This window comes from Anser brachyrhynchus (genome assembly GCF_964034855.1).
Source record: "Anser brachyrhynchus genome assembly, chromosome: 1".
Lineage (NCBI taxonomy): Eukaryota > Metazoa > Chordata > Aves > Anseriformes > Anatidae > Anser > Anser brachyrhynchus.
Genome location: NC_137694.1, coordinates 122,500,886 through 122,517,856, shown reverse-complemented (window position 1 = coordinate 122,517,856; position 16,971 = coordinate 122,500,886). Strand labels below are relative to the sequence as shown.

The window sequence follows — 16,971 nt, the reverse complement described above, 5'->3', positions numbered from 1 at the left end:
AGCCCTTCTCTGGACACGTTCCAGGGCCTTGATGTACAAGAAGGTACTGAGGGGCCCAGAGAACACCCTCAAAGTGGTCTAGGTTCAATTAGACCCAACTCACTCTGAAATATCTATAATAGTCATAAAACAGTTTAATGCAGTGTTTCTGAAACACGCATACAGTGAATAATTTCAGTGTCTTCATTTTGAAGTTTGATATTTGAGTGTCTTTCTTTGGCACAAACAAATATTAAGTTCACATAAAACGGGAAAGCAAAGGAGACAGTCGTGCTGTCAACTTTCAAAAGCACTTCACTACTTTTGGAGATAAACATGTGTTTTAGAAATGTAAATGCAGTCACACATAAAAAGCTAAAATTGTCAAAAAGAGATACGTCAAAGCTGGTGATGCACAAAAAAATACATTTTCTACTTTTTTTTGGGGGGGGTTAATAATGAGTCCAAAAAATAGAAGCCTGAAGCTCTACCATTTTGTAATATTTAAAGCTTATTAAATGTAAATCCTCCTGTAATAATGAAAAATTGGAGACTAGCATGAGGAAGTTTGAAGACTTTACATTGCCATGAATTCCCATTAGATAAATAGAACAGTGCTGCTGGTATGTACATTTTCTCTCTTTATAAAATAAGGTGAGGCCCACTCTCTACTGATGACTGCAACTTTGAATGAAGCAGCATTTTTTGCTACTGGTACAAAGACAGAGAACAAAAGATCACTTATTTCACAAGTTCACACTAATTAACTAGTCAGATTTTATCTAATAGAATCTACATTGTCCTCTTGTCCCTCCTCCCAAAAAGAATAGTTACACATAAAAAAAAAAAACAACAACAACAACAAAAAAAAACAGCAAACAGTTCAAAAACGTATATTCATATATGCTGACAAATTTCAGCACATGGCCTCCTGCCTTGTTTTTATATACAGAGTCCTCCTACTATAAACACAGTATGTAGATTGCATCTACTCTAGATCTAAATGACAAAACACAGCCCCCAAAATAGTTTTTGTTGACAGAAATTAAAGAAGTTCTTTGACAGAGAATCTTCTCTACAGGTGAGAAGAAAAGTGAAAGTTATCCTTTTTTCCCTAATGTACATTATGCCTCTGCTGGCATGTGACATGCAATCCTAGACATGCGTAAGATGAAGAAAACTACTGAAATACTTTTCTCAACTTAAATTAAACATGTTGACAAGACAAACGGTAGGAAAATTGTTCAGTTACAGTAATAGAGGTGTTTTAAAATTAGAAAATATATTTGTGTAAGTACAGCCATAAGATCTTTAATTAAACAGTGAAAAATAAAAAGGATTACATTACATATGCATATATATTTAAAAGATCTTGTACATAAGATCTTCTTAACCAGGGAAACTAAAAACAGAAATTGTATTTTCTATGCATTTATGTTACATACCTCCACTAAAGTCACAACTATCACAGCACCATCTTCCCAGTAACACAATGCCCTTCAACAACTCCAATTACTTATTTCCTTTTAATTTTCTTTCCCCTCAGAAAACACACAAAGTATTCCCAACTTCCTCCAACTTTCCTAAAACAACAGCTGGGCAAAAGACACTAACTGCCATCATTTGTTTAAAGAAATGCAAGCACTGACTGGCCAAGCCAGTAGGCCATTAGGAATAGATATGTAGTGAGATCATGCTGCCAATTTTCCTTTAGCGGGATAATAATTTTTGTCCATTTCTGTAAAAGGTCAATGTTTTATAAAGATTTTAGGAACACTGTACTCTCAAACCCTTTATCTGATTTTAAAACTGATGACATTGGTTTTAAACCAGTGGAGAAGGAAGGGAGGAAGACTAGTAAATGAACAGAGTATAATTTCAAATGTGCTGCCCCCTTAGGAGCTATGAAATTATGAAATCTTTTTCCATGAAACATACAGTAATATCATACGCTATCTCACAGATTTCCTGACTATAAACATATCCATATACTATAAACTACTAGTTAGATATAATTTCTCATGGATACATCAATTTTAATAGCACATCAGCAACGACAATAACAAATTGTCTAATACACAAGTTGTAGGACTATGGATATGAAAATCGTTGTCACTTTATTACAAAAATTTACCTTGTACGTTAACTTTTTCTTGGTATAATTGGGCACCCATAATACTTTTCGAGTAACCTGTCTCACTTGGCAATCTATCACAATATGATCCTGCGCCAGAGGTTTCTTCCCTATTCCCTTAAGGCTAAAGACGCTTTCAGTGCCAGCCATAGCATTTCGCAGAATAAGTCTTCCCTATGACAAAGAAAGAAGGAAAAAAGTTTCAGCACTGTAAAAGTGTCATTTGGCTGCCAAACCAATACTTTCAGTCTATTAATCTCAAATCCAGGCATTAAAGCAATCTTAAAGGAAAGTATTCCTATTGAGGTTTCTAGTTCTTATGTAAACACTTCTGTTAAACAGAAGAAGACTCAAGAAACAAAGCTTTCTTTTTAATTTTCTGAAATTATGAATTTTAACAATATAAATCCTTCATAATGCCAGATATATTTCTTGGCTTCTTCCTAGAAAACAAATATAACACCTAAGAAAATATGTTCTCATCCATCTTCGTTCCTCATATAAAATATTATTTTGCTCAATCATTTCCATCAGTCCTTCAGCTAAAATGTTCTTCATGATTATTTGTCATCAAAAGATCCGGGGTCTTTGGCTTTTAATAGTTTTATAATGCTGGATTTCTATACTGCATTACGTTTGGTTGGTAATGCATGCAGATGGATTACTAATGTTTCACAGAACAATTTGTTTTTGTCTTTGGCAATTCACACATTTGAATAGCATCCTGCAGGCAAAATCTCTCAGCTAGTGTACAGGCAAAAATACATATATTGCTTCTCACTAAAGGTATCACAGCCTTTCCTCTCTTAAAACTCTTCAGTTTTAACATTTAGAATAGTGATTACTTTGATGGCAAAATCAGCTTCTAACTAGCAGTTTACCTTGTAACAGAAATTATTTTATGAAACAATCAAGTACCCATCACCAAAATTCACTTGTAATGTAATGAAAAATGCTCAATATTACTACATTATTACCTAACTAGTGAGATAACATATATGTCTTTAAATTCAGAATGGAACACAATGTACATTTTTATGATCAAAGGTCAGAATCCCTATAGAATAACTAGTCCACTCACTGAAATGGAGGGTTTGAAAGAAGAAAAAATAAATGAACAAATAACGATAATCTTTAACTTTGGTAAAGTTAGTTCCTTTGTTGCTTTTTTTTTGTTTTTGTTTTTTCCTTCAGCTAACAGGAAATCTTTCAATTTCTGATTAATTCACTAAAACTTTCAAGCAGGTGTTTAATGCTAGTAACTGCTTAAGCAATTTCATAAGTTGGAGACTGATGTAAATTCTATTGACAAAACAATTCTTTGTAAATGTTGAAACTAATTTCCTTCTTACCATTGATAAGCACTCAGCAACTGGCTTGAACATGAGAGGATACAGAGCTGTTTCACCTATGCCCACATTTATTAGAGGAGGGCCGTGAAAGCCCTGTCCTTCCAAAACTGCTTCAAATTTCCAGTCCTGGCTGGACATGTTATTCTGAAATCAAAGAAAAGACATAAACTAGATTATGCATTTAAAATTTTCAACATGAATTTCGGCTTTTATTTGCAATTATCAAAACAGAGCACAGTTCCTTTTTTCCCAAAATACTGGCTCAGAGCACCTTCTAAATCCCTATTCCTGGGACTCTGAAATCAAAGTAAAGACATAAATTAGATTATGAATTAAAAGCTTTTAATATGCATTTCAGTTTTTGCTTGTATTTATCATCAAATCAGAGCTCTTTTCCTAAAATACTGGCTCAAAATACCTTCTAAATCTCTTATTCCTGGGAAAGAGTTACTAGCAATCATACTATCAGTATCAATACTGTCAGCAAGAAGACTCATTAGAAGAATATGCTCATGATATAGTTAACAGTCAAGATGGAATTAATAAGTATCATTATAAACATTTACAGGTATCTTTACAGTGCTGTTTATAATGCTTGCCAAAATTCTGTCTCTTTTGCTCCTGTGGGAAATCCTAGCATGCCTCTTTGAAGTGCTGATGTGGTATATTAGCACACATTGCCTCACTTGGCCACCGAGTGTAATACAGGACCAGCCTTGCTTTCTAATTAAGCACTCTGTCTCCCAAACCAGTATGTACAGTCCTGTGCTCTCAGAAACTGGTCTTTCAGAAACTGGACTAATCTCTTCTAAGGAATGGCTGTCCTAAGTAGTATGAAAGCCTATTTATGAAGTGTATTTTGCCTTGCATCCAGACATATCAGAGGACTGCTTGATTAGGGTAGGTAGTGAGATATTTTGTAATATATGCGTAGGGGGCTGCATAAAAAGAGTAAAACTTAAATAATGCTATTCAGCCTCCTACTATTTAAAGGAAACAGATAACAAAACACCCAATCTGCAAAAAAGTAAAAACCATCTGAAAAGGACAGAATAAACTGGCATTCAAGAGCTAATATCAGCCTTGTCAAAACAGAGATTAGTCTGATCTACAAAATGGTCTTGACCCATGGAAAACCGCAGATAAATGCCAGAGACAAGCAATGAATTTTGGAGAATGAAGATGACACGTATTTCAATTCTTTCTTCTTTGGAAAGTCTCTTAAACTCAGCTCTCTAAACCTCAGCAACAAAGAATCACAATCAGCTGTAGTTATCAGAGCTCAAGTCATGGCATGGCATGAGATCTGCAATATCATATATTCAGGCTGGGGTTAATATGTATAATCAACGTTTAACACTTTGTTGTTAACAAGTAAATTTCCTAGTAGTTGAGCACAAATGTCTTTTTTGGAATATTGAGATTTGTAAAATGTCTCAATTTTTCAAAATACTTCTATCACTACAGTCTCCAAATCCGTAATAATAACAATTGCAACATCAGTGGCAGAAAGCGTGAAAGTAAAAAAAAGTAATTAACCTCATTATCCTCATGCTGAAGATAAAATAAAAGTGAGAAAAACAATTAAAAATATTATTATTATTCTCATTCATTTTTTTTCACCACAGCATCAGGAACAACTATATCCTTTTGAAAAACAGATTGACCAGTTCTAAAACTAGCTGGTCATCATCCTTTGTTAAACAATTGTTTTAAAAGGGGGAGACAGAGGAAAAACATCACTGTGATTGTTCTTTGATATGTTAGAGAGGAGGACAGTCAAAATTTGTGGGCCTAAGTTGTTTTACTTTCAGTAATTTCTAGAGCCATTGTTATCAGATGTTTCCTTTACCCACACTAGCGATGACTATATTGATAAGTAGCATAAGTGTTTCTCCTTAATCTCAAACAATAATTTATCAGTTGAGAAATGTAGTTGACAAACATGGTCATTTTGAAATCCTTCTGTGGCAAATTCTTCTAACACAGCATGAATTTGTCTAAAACATATTCTACTGAAAGGTCAACCACAAATATCAGAAAATGAAATTACAGTATTTGTTTAATTTTACTCCCTTGCACTTATACATTAACAAATAGTTTTAATTAATAGCTATCTCAAAACCTGTTAAGTTAATGACAAACACAATTAATGCTAAAGGAGTTAAAAACATTTCACAGGATGGTAGGTGATTAAACCCAAGGTACATTATAAGGTCGCATGTATAGGATCTATATCTTTTCAGTGGAGGGACTGAAAGTGACAAGAGAACAATTACATTCATTTCACACTTGTGAAAATTATGGATACTTCAGATGTTCAGCCTGAACTCGCTTATCAAGAAAGGAACAAGGATGTGAGATTCAGGCAGGTTCTTATTCTTGTTCTGTCACTAACTCACTGTGTTGCTTTAAGCAAATCACTTGACACTTTTTTGTTCCATTTATAAAACATTTCACCTACCATACAGGTGTTATGACAGCTAGTTTGCTAGTGCTTTTAAAAAGCAACACCGAATATAAGGTTCAAAGAACCAAGTTTAGCAGACTGAATAACCCCACCTCAGTTTCACTCTATATGAGCATGTCTTTCTCCACAGAGTGTTTCAAGGCTCAGTATCTTGAATGACAAACATATGGTAGCTAACAACATAAAAGTATGGAAATGTTTCTAATTCTGTATTCAATTCAGGAATTAGAAAGCATAGAGTAAATCAGACACAATGCTAGAGCTAGAAAGAATAAAAGTATAAAATGTTCCAGAGGTAAACACATCTCTTATGCTGAATGTAAAATAAACCTTGTGAAAACACATGTAATCATAAAATTAAGCTTAAAATGTAAAAGGACAGGAACAACTTCACATTTTTATATTTTTTTATTCATCAGTGTTTGATTTTGCAAATGTAGGGCATATATTTTAGCACAGACTTTGTCATGTGTGCTTTCCATGGGAAGAGGCAGATTAAATGAGATACACATTCTCTCTCTCTCCTTACACATACACACAAAAACACAGATTATACGCTCCATTTGGAGTACTTTTTAATCCATTGTTAAGAAAACAAGCATAACTTAACAGAATAAATATATGACTGCTAAAGAAATTTTAAAGCATATATTTATGAACATTTGGAGATCAACAAAAATAAAAATAAAGCCAATCTGTTTAGAAGCCCTCTGCCTGAGAAGGTGGAAAAAAAAATCCTTACCTTTCTGTGTTATATAACAGCCTCATTTCAGCTAACGTAACATTCAATAAATCAATTGAAAATAAATAATAGATGAATACCTTAACATTTATGTGTAAGAAAAGATAATACTGTAATATCATAGAATCATAGAATCATAGAATATCCTGAGTTGGAAGGGACCCTTAAGGATCATCAAGTCCAACTCTTGACACCGCACAGGTCTACCCAAAATATGGTTTTCTTTTCTTCTTCAAAATATGATTTCCTTTGATTTTCTTTACTAGTTTTTCTCTATCTTACTCAATTAACTAGTTCCTTGTCAAATTTCAGTATTTCACTGTGTATCCACAGTATCATTTTTCCCCAGATATTGTGTTCATATTTGAAGCTGCTGCCATTCTTTTTTCTACAAAATCTCAGATAATTTTTCTATATAATAATTCACTAGTATTCTTAACTATTATCACAAGCATTATCAAAAGGTCACTTCAATTACATATATCAAGCATAGTTCAAATCTCAGAAAACATAGTTCAAATCTCAGAAAATATTTTATCATCCTTCTTTGTTAAAGAATTTGTATCCCTTTCTCTTGCAACTCAAGCTTCTTCCCTATCATTTACTCATTTTTCTTCCTTTAAATCTGAAAAGTTCTGTAAATTGTGAGCAATGATTTTTCTGAAGGAAATGACATTCCAACCTACACTACATATTCACTCCCTGGTTGTATACCTCATCTGTTAAATGCTTAAAACACAAAATAGATATGATAAAACTATACGTAATATTCTGCCTACACTTGCCATATTTTGTAAATTGCATGTAATCTAATTATAACATACCCTCAAGAGAGCTCCTTGGAAAAAAAAAAAAAAAAAAAAAAAACACCACAATGAATTGCTCCTTAGATTAAACAACTCTTTTTTTCACCTTTAGTATGGTAACAGGTTATTAATTAGCAGATTATCAAATATAAGTACAGAAATGAAACATTAGAAATAAGCTCTAATAATTTACTCTCTGAACTGCTAGAAACTAATTTTCCCAGTGAGCTTTACGTTACATCCAATATGGATTTGGAGTAATAATACTCAAGTCAGTATTTACATGCTTTTGTGGATTTTGCAATAGTAAATTTTAACTGTATTGATCAAGAGTTCGGTTTCTAAGAATCCTTAATCTTAGTTTAGCTTCAGGCAGTAAAGTGAACTTACTATTGGAATATCCTGAATCACTGCCTGGTAAGCTGGAGTTAGAAATTCAATCTCTGCTTCAGCGTGGTTTGTATTCACTACACATTTAATCACATAGACACGAATATCCCGGGAGGACTTCAGGAGAATCTCACAGCAGTAGCAACCAGCATACTGAGGAATGAATTTTATAGGAAGTTCAACTGCATCACTTCCATCTAAAGCCAAACAAACAAAAAACAGTGAAATGTAGCAAAACTTTTCAGAAACATTGATTTTACATGCAGGATCTGGAGAGAGTTCCAATAAACTGTAGGAGATTCTCCATTGTAGTACTTACAACAACTGAAAATGAGCAATGTAGTTTTAGGAATATTATAATGAAAGAATGGCCAAGTTTTCATTTAAAAAAAAAAAAACAAAAGGAAAAAAAAAAGAAAAAAAAAGAGGGATTTAAATTTCCAAACAACATTTTCTATTGTCTTTGGTAGGGTACAGAGAGGAGTATTTTAAAAGATCTGTTAAACCTAATAGACAAGTTTATTGTATTTGAATTGTTGCAAATATCAAAAAAAGTAGTTACTATCAAACACTCACACACTTTGGTCAACAGTTACCATGAAAGACACTGGAGACAACAGAATTTATTTGGTAGCCCCAATAATAACTGGAATTCTATTAAATTTAGTAGTTAGTATGAGAGCTCCTTGTTAGACATTTCCTATGCACAATTTTGGATTGAACATCTGGGTTTCCAAAAAGGTCTGAAGTGTCCAAATTAAACTAAATCATTGTTCTGCTTTTGGCTGAGTTAATTGTCTTTGTAGAGAGGCTCATACAATGCTGTGTTCTGGAGTTTTAATGTAAAGAATGGTGATAACACACAGGTGTTTTCAGTTGTCCCAGAGCAGCGTTTGTACAGACCAAAGGATTCTTCTGCTTCTCATGCTGCCCTGCCAGCGAGGAGGCTGGTGGTGCCCAAGGAGCTGGGAGGGGACACAGCCAGGACAGCTGACCCAAACTGGCCAGACCAATGTCCCATACCACATAGCACCATGCTCGGCAATAAAAGCTGGGGTAAAGAAGGAGGAAGGGGGTGAGAGGATGACACATGTTCAGAGTGATGGCGTTTGTCTTCCCAAGAAACTGCTACATGTGATGAGCCCTGCTTTCCTGGATGTGGCTGAATATTTATCTGTCTGCTGATGGGAATGATGCTGATAGCGAATGAAGTCCTTGTTTTGCTTTGCTCGAGCATTGGGGCTTTTGCTTTACCTAGTAAACTGCCTTTATCTCAACCCATGAGTTCTCACACTTTTATTTTTCCAATTTTCTCCCCCATCCCTCCTGGGGAGAGTGAGTGAGCAGGTGCATGGTGCTGAGCTGCCTGCTGGGGTTAAACTGCAACAATCATAAAAAGTCCAGTTTGCCCAATCCAGTGCATGTAAGAAAAATTCCCCACAGTAATCCCTAGAGTATGGAAGAAGCAATATAAATGCTGTCTGCATTTGAAAATAGCCAGATCTAAAATGTCTGCTGCAGAGACATCCTCTTCTGCTCTCACTTGTGGAAAGAATCAAAGACTTTCACAGTATCCTGCCCCCTTCACTAGCCCTTTTAGGACACTTTACAAAGGAGAAGGGAAGGCACGTTACAAATGCCATTGACTGGCCACCAAAAGAGTTCCATTCAACCTTCCCAAGAGCCTCTAAGGAACCTGAAAAACTGAAGACTGCAGCTGTAACAACTTCCCTGTAGTTTTATATTTAACAAAGACCATTTCTTTTCAGCACTTTCCAAGATTAGAAACCAATGCCAAAATCCCTCATTGGAAAGATAATGATGAAGGTCAGAGACAATGTAGTGACATGACAGAAACTTACAGATAAAACTCTGTAAACAATTCACTTCTCCCTAAGGGGAAACACCTGGCAAATTCTTGTGGAGTTTCCCTTCTTCTTCCTTTAATGTGGCTTATTTTCTATTGTTATGTATAACTGGACTTTGAAAGTGCAATCAATCTTTATTTGCAGTTCTGCTCATTCTCTTTCATTAAGTGGTGTTCCTCGTGTATTCAGTTCTCACCTCTCTGCAAATGAACAGCAAATTGAAGCTCTCTTGTTGCCTTATGTCATCTGTACTTCACTTTTTTCACAAAAATAACCAAAGTTCAAGAGAGAAATCATATGAATGGCAGTATTAATCTTTCAACATTACTAGGCTATCAAAAAGATGATAAATTGCACCTCAGGTTTAACCCTCTCTGAAATAGATTAGTTTGTTTAGTCTTTTTTAAAGACAAGATTAATAACCTGGTAATTTTTGAATTACTACTTTTTTATTTTCCTTTATTATTGTTATTATTATTATTATTATTACTTTTAATTTTGTCAGCAATCTATTATCCCCATTAGCTATCTTCCACAACAGTGACCAGAGTTTGGCACTTAAGGAACACAACTGTTCATTCTTTAGTTCATGAATACAGTTCTCAATTTTCTCTAAGAATTACTTTAGGATATTGAAACAAAAGACATACTTAAAGTTTTAAGTACACATTTTAAATGCTTGTATTTCAAGATACAGTAGATTGTAAACATGCATTTGAAGAAATACAGTGCAGTGTATTGGAAGCTCCAAAAATATTTCTGGGTGAATTTTACTTTCCTGCACTAAATGGAAATTTCAATTACTAATTTTCAGGGTTTAATTTCACTGAATTGGACCCCTCTTTGTCTTTCAATGAATCGGACTTTCAATCAGAAATGCTTCCTATAGGAGAAAAAACAAACAAAGTCTTCCCTGCATTTTATTTTTATAATATTCAGTTTGGCATCACTTTTATTGAAATATTTTTTCCTATGTATAAAAAATCACACCGAATAATAAGTTACTTGATTAATTAAAACACTTATAATCAATGAAAAGGAAAGTAAGTGAATTTGTCATGTTTATTTTATATGATATATTACGATATAAGATATGTTTTCTGGAGTGAGAAAGAATCTCCAAATCAAAATGATTACAGAAACCACTTCCTTGTGAATTACACATGAAGGTTGGTTGTTTTTTTTTTTTCCGCATTTTTTTTCATGCAAATTTTAAATGCCATAAACTAAATTGGGCTTAAAAATCTCATTTTAGCATGTTTTCTTCTTACCCAGTCCTGTAAAATATGCAGCAAAGATTAGATTAGGAGTTAGTTAAAGATGAAAATAATCCATAGGGTCACAACTGACCTTACAATTTCTGGGACAAAAGCAGTAACAGTAAGCAACGGCCAGCAGCCCTTGCATTATTTCCATGTAACAGGAAGCAGAGCCTGCATCCATGGAAATGAATGAGACTGCAAGCATTTCTCTGACAGTGAAAAATCAGGCAGAACAATACCGGTTGCTGGTACATTCTCCCTCTCTAGACAGGATATTCATTGTTTGGTGGGGACTGATTTCACATGAAACAGGCAAACAGCTCTTGGACCATGGGCCCTAGATTCTCCTTCTCGGATGAGCATCCTAATCACTTTGCTACAGTCGTGGTTGCCTTTATTACTGATCTGAGCTCCAATCATTCGTAGGTTCTCTCAGTTCAGCTGGCTAAGCAAAGAACTCTTCCCATGGCAGTTTGTTGTCTGATAATGAGGAAATGCTTTGGGTAGAGGAGGAACAACAATTTGAACATTCTTGTGCTGAGAAGTGCAAGCAAGTTTCATCACCCAATATCTTGGTCAAACATGCTACATACTAAGGACATTTAAAAGCAGGAAATAAAACCCTTTATGAGAAGTTTCATTTTACAGATTTGTGTTAGATAAATGCCTACGGGAAACATTTACTTGATTCTTAATCTGAATTGGGTTTAGAAGTTAAACAGCTGTCAAAACAAGGGCACTTGCAAAAGTAAAACTTTTGGTGTAATATGACCATACATTCTTGGAAAACTAATTTACAGCACGTAGGTGTTGGTCTTGTTCTCTAGCAAATGGCTAGCATCGTATGCCATCTATTTGGTACAAAAGACAATCTGATCACTATCTGGAATCAATAAAGCCCATGCCTTTTGGTTCTTAAAACTCCTACAACTCTTCATTTTAGGTCTGCCTGACTTGAATTCAAAGTTAATATTCTAAATGTGTTAGCCAATGAACAGTACCTTTAAAATAAAATAAAATAAATAAAATAAAATAAAATAAAATAAAATAAAATAAAATAAAATAAAATAAAATAAAATAAAATAAAATAAAATAAAAATCTCACTTCTTGTTGACATCAGAATGAAATGAAAAACATATGCTGGATTTTAGTAAAAAATAGTACATTGTAGATTCATTGCTATTTAGGCCTATTATAATTAGTGTGAGGAGGGTAAGGGCTAGAATAGAAATGCTATTCTTTCATATCACAATCTGTTGGCATAATTTCCAATGGTAGGAAACTACATGTCTTCAGCAGTTAGTCAGCTATATGCACGTTCTATTAGCTTTTATTCAGTAATGATGGTAATATCTATTCAGAAAGTCAAAGCTCAATCTCACAGTGAACTTAACTCAGCCTCTGACACCGCACATGTCACACGTAATTGGCTACATTAAACTGAAGACCGAATTTGCAGACACAGACTCCTGTAAGGTTAAATAAGCAACCATGCTGAAGAGCCCAGAACTCTTCTGATTTCTGTTTGTGTATCAGGTCTTCAAATGAACTTATCTGAATTAGAACCTCACTCTACACAGTAGTCTTGAAAAAGCAACCTTTCTTTTACATCCCTTAATGAGTGCTGATATGTTTTGAAATTTTTGCTATCACTGTGCACATTCATTTGCTGATTATTTTTTTAGCTCTATCTGAATACAACAGAAGAATTTCTAAGAAGCCCACTAACTGATTATTGATTCTCTTCTCCACTTAAATACAGTACATCCTTACACATCTAAGCAAAAAGTTAAATACATTAAATCAACCGGAAAAAGGAAGATTATGCTGGAAAAAGAAATGGACTGGAAGCAGTTTTTTCTTAATTGGTTTAAAAATGCAAATGGCAGTGATATTTTTCAGTCTTGTCACAAATACTCAGCAGCCTTGCACATGTATCAAATTCAGAAACTGGTGCATGGCACTACAATAAAGTAGAATGAATAGTTTCTTGATTTTCTTTGTTTGTTTTTGCTTAATTTGTTGTCGTTGATTACTTTTTAATAAACATGGCCCCTCAGTATTCCTAAAGAATAGTTGTAAAAGCTTTAGAGATAAGCAGGCTACACAGTAACTTTGCCAAGGGGCAACTGAAATGCTGCCAAATAAAAAGTTTACTTAATATAACTTAAAAATGATAGTGAAACTAAGGTGTTCTTAAGTCACCTGATACACAGTCCCTCCTGAATAGGGTTAGCCAAGTTATAAAGTATTACATTTGGAAAAATATGCTAGAATAAAATTTTTAAGTCTCTGTATATTACATCACAAGAACAGAGATAAGATCTGTCAAAAATAGATGCCTAAAATTTAAATATATCAAAATGTAATATATGACTAGAAGAAGGAAGTGGCTGAGACAGGATCTTTAAAAAGTAAGCAACACAAGGAAAGAGAAGAAGGAGAAGGAGATTAAGCAAAATTTCTTACAAGCAGAGAAGGTTGCTCACAACTAATAAAAAGAAGTGTACTGAATGCATAAGCAAGTATTACACAGGGAGACTCAGAGAGAACTTTTTATATCATTTACTACAAAAGAACAAGTTAATGCAAAATTAGTAATGAAGGCTTATTGCTGAATACAAGAAGTGCTGGCTAGAGATTTCTATAGTACATGGTAATACACATTCCTTTTTTTTTTTGTCTGCAATCTAGAATTTTTTAAGGAAAGATGTTGTTTCCTTTAAAAAAATCTACAAAGTATGACTGCATGGTAGGAAATCTCTAGACAACACAGAAAAAAAATAGATTATAAATATATGTGTGTGCATTATTAAGAGCATTTTAGTGACTCTGGCAACTCTAAATTAAAAGTAATGAAATTATATTAAAAATCTATAACACTTATATCTTTAAAAAACACAGCAAAGTTTTCTAATTATTAAATCAGTTTACCCTAATGGTTCACAGAATATATGAAGGCAGATGGATACTTATCGGGTTACAACTTTTGAGAGCCATAGAAACTCTCCCTTTATTCAAAGTTTCTTGTGATTTCAGCTTTAGAAGGTGGTCAGGGAACGCCACTGGGACAGCACAGCAGTCCTTCCAGTCACAGCATGGAACAAGTCCAAATATGCACATAATTGAAATGAAAAGAGTCCAAAGTCTTCTCTCAGGACTGGTGATGATGAGAAACAGGAACTGACAACACAAGATCTATTACTGCCTTTAGAGAAGCAGTACCTTCTGTGCCTCACGAATGGAATTGTGTCAAGATCACAAAGACAAAGAAGATAAGCCTTAACGCTGACAATCATGTAAGTGGTTGTCAGCGTTCACTGATGAAAACCTAAATCACATATGAGCATCCTCAGCCCTACAGATTTCATTTGCCAAGTGAGCTTGAAGCCTTCTCTTTCTATCCACAAATTCTTCATTTAGGCAGACCCCAGGTTTCCGTGAATCTTCTGAAGGACAATACTAAATTCTGAACAGAGAACAAGGTAGAGGAAGCTCTGATACGTTTTCTGAGGATTAACAACTTTCTTCACCACAGCATTAAGCCTATTCACACTCCAGCATACATGAAAGGCCTTCAAAAAGTTTTTCACAAATCAAAACAAAACAAAAACAACAAAAAGCACTAGCAAAAGCAGGTATTCTTCACTGAATTAGCTATTGCAGGTATTAAACACAAATGAAAATCATCCAGTCTAATATTTAATTTCTTCTCACTTCTGCAAGACTAAAACATCTTTCTACTAATATATACACATACTCAATAAATGTAGCTGCTGTGAAACTTGTAAGGATAAAGACCTATATCATCATTTTTCAGAGACACATTTTGAAATAGAATATATATTTTTTTTTAATTCTTTGTATAGAGAAAGAAAGGAATGTTACTCTTTACACTTTTAATCCCATTTCTGGGTCACTATCCTCCATGATTAAGACTACCAAATGTAATTAAATTTTTATTACTATACTGCCAGTTAAATCATAGAACTGAACTCTGAAGGTCTTAACATGATAAGGAGTTAGAATAAAACCTCAGAATATAAAACAGTAAAATGAAAATATAAAAAAGTTGTGTTTTGGCCAGTAACTATGTAATTTTGCTTAAAAAGATTAAGAGTTTATGCTTTATAAAACAAAACAAAACAACAACAACAAATAAGATACTGGAAAAGTTATGTAGCATGTGGACCACGGAACGCTAGGATGAAATAACAGAATTACTGATAACACTTTATTGAAGAATAGATTTAAGGCCTCAGGAAATTGCTTTAGTGAAAAGAAAAAAAAAAAGAGAGAGAGAGACTGTTCTGATTAAAACCAATGCTGAGAAAATATATGAGACATCATTTAAAAGTCATAGAAAGAAGACTGTTAGTTGGTCTGCACTTTACTTATTGGTCAGTATGGCAATGAGAACATATTATATTTCTAACTACAATTATAGGTCACGTAAGAAAAATACTGAGATTGGATCTGCATTGTAAACTTGGTTATTCATGCATAACTTTTTCATAAATTAACACAGTTTAGAGGTATGCCTTTTTGCTGCTTCTGATGTAGATTTTGGGGTAGAATGTAAAACCGTGAACCTCTTTGTTAACGAATGGGATTTTAGGTATTATTCTAAGGTCTGGGTTTTTTGTTTTGTTTTGTTTTGTTTGTTTTTTTAAATTGCCAGTAAATATCAAAATATCAGTCTAAAATTCAATAGTCATGCCAATATGGGTACTTACTGCACTCCTTTAAATAATAAATAACATTCTTTTCAAGAAGAATGTAATTATATTGTGCATTCTATGTACTGTTCATAATTACTGGTAGAAATGAAGTTTACATCCCATTATGCAATTAATAATAACAACAGCAAAAACCCCTATTCTCACATAAAGGCCTAAAACATGAAAAAATAACTTCCCTGTTCCAACATCAACATCAGGCATGACACATGCAAATAACTACTCGTAACATAACTGTATCTTGCTATTTCCACATTTAGCCTTGCTCACAGTGTAATAAATAGAAAACACAAAGGGATTATGGGGAAAAAGTAGGCCAAGAGTACCTTAAACCACTTGGTTACATAAAAGTCTGTTCTATAACAAAGGGGGTCTGTGTAGTAAGGCAGCCACTTAATTAAACCTGTTGGTTATGTTGCTGAAAAGCTTATCACAACAACCCTTTAATGAAATCAGAGAAAATTAAGAAAGTTGAAAGTTGAAGCTTTTTTTCTTTTTCCTTTTTTTTTTGGGGGGGGGGGGGGGGGGTAGGGGGATGGAAACAGTAGAAAAGACAGGTTTGATAAGAACTATAATAGCTTGCAATAATAGCTTGTATTCCTTATTATAGCTGCATAATAGTGAATGAAACTTTTACCATACCTTACAGTCTAATAGACAGTCTTACAGGCCTTTTGTTTTGTACTTGCTGGTGTTCCCTGTGTTCATAGCTTTAGCCATCGCACAATTTTTCACTTAACTTCTCACTTAAAGGAAGGTCACTTCCTTCTTTTATCACCAGCCACAAAAGTAATGACTTTCTGACTAATAAGGGATTACGGCATGGGATGGGAGAAAGGAAAACAAAGGGACAGAAACCATTAGCTACAACCTAGAACTAGTTGCAACTTGTACTGTTTTTCCTCTGGAAATACGCACATAATGAGACAGATGAAGCAAGAGTCAAAACATTTCTGCGCATGATATATCCATGGAAACCACCAATTTGTCTGTTTGGTGAAACATGGAGGTACGTTGGGACTCTACTTCTCTGTTGTTTAAAATCTGGAGACATTATCTGAATTCCACTTGACATTTTAGCCTTCTCATTCTTTACTAATATACAGTGCTATGAAAAAAGCAACTTATTTCAAGGTTAAATATGCCTTACATGAGTTTTTACATCCTCAAACTCATTATCTTTTGGCTTATAAAGAAAAACATTTTTATTTTCAGTTACTTTTTACCT

The 16,971-nt window shown here is 34.0% G+C and overlaps 1 protein-coding gene across 9 annotated transcripts in view; it reads right to left on the bottom strand.

The window, feature by feature from the left end:
* Positions 1-16,971, bottom strand: part of LOC308187861 (cilia- and flagella-associated protein 47-like) — a 307,333-nt gene that overhangs the window by 160,902 nt on the left and 129,460 nt on the right. For 8 of the 9 annotated variants that reach the window (XR_013944960.1, XM_080576253.1, XM_080576254.1 and 5 more), the window contains 3 exons: positions 7,874-8,070; positions 3,466-3,609; positions 2,114-2,287 (listed from right to left, as the gene is read on the bottom strand). Coding sequence is in view for 8 of the 9 variants with exons in the window: in XM_080576253.1 (XP_080432379.1) it covers positions 2,114-2,287; positions 3,466-3,609; positions 7,874-8,070 (515 nt within the window). In the remaining variant the exon portion in view is untranslated. The remainder of the gene's footprint in view (positions 1-2,113; positions 2,288-3,465; positions 3,610-7,873; positions 8,071-16,971) is intronic. The other variant, XM_080576256.1, reaches the window with a different exon arrangement.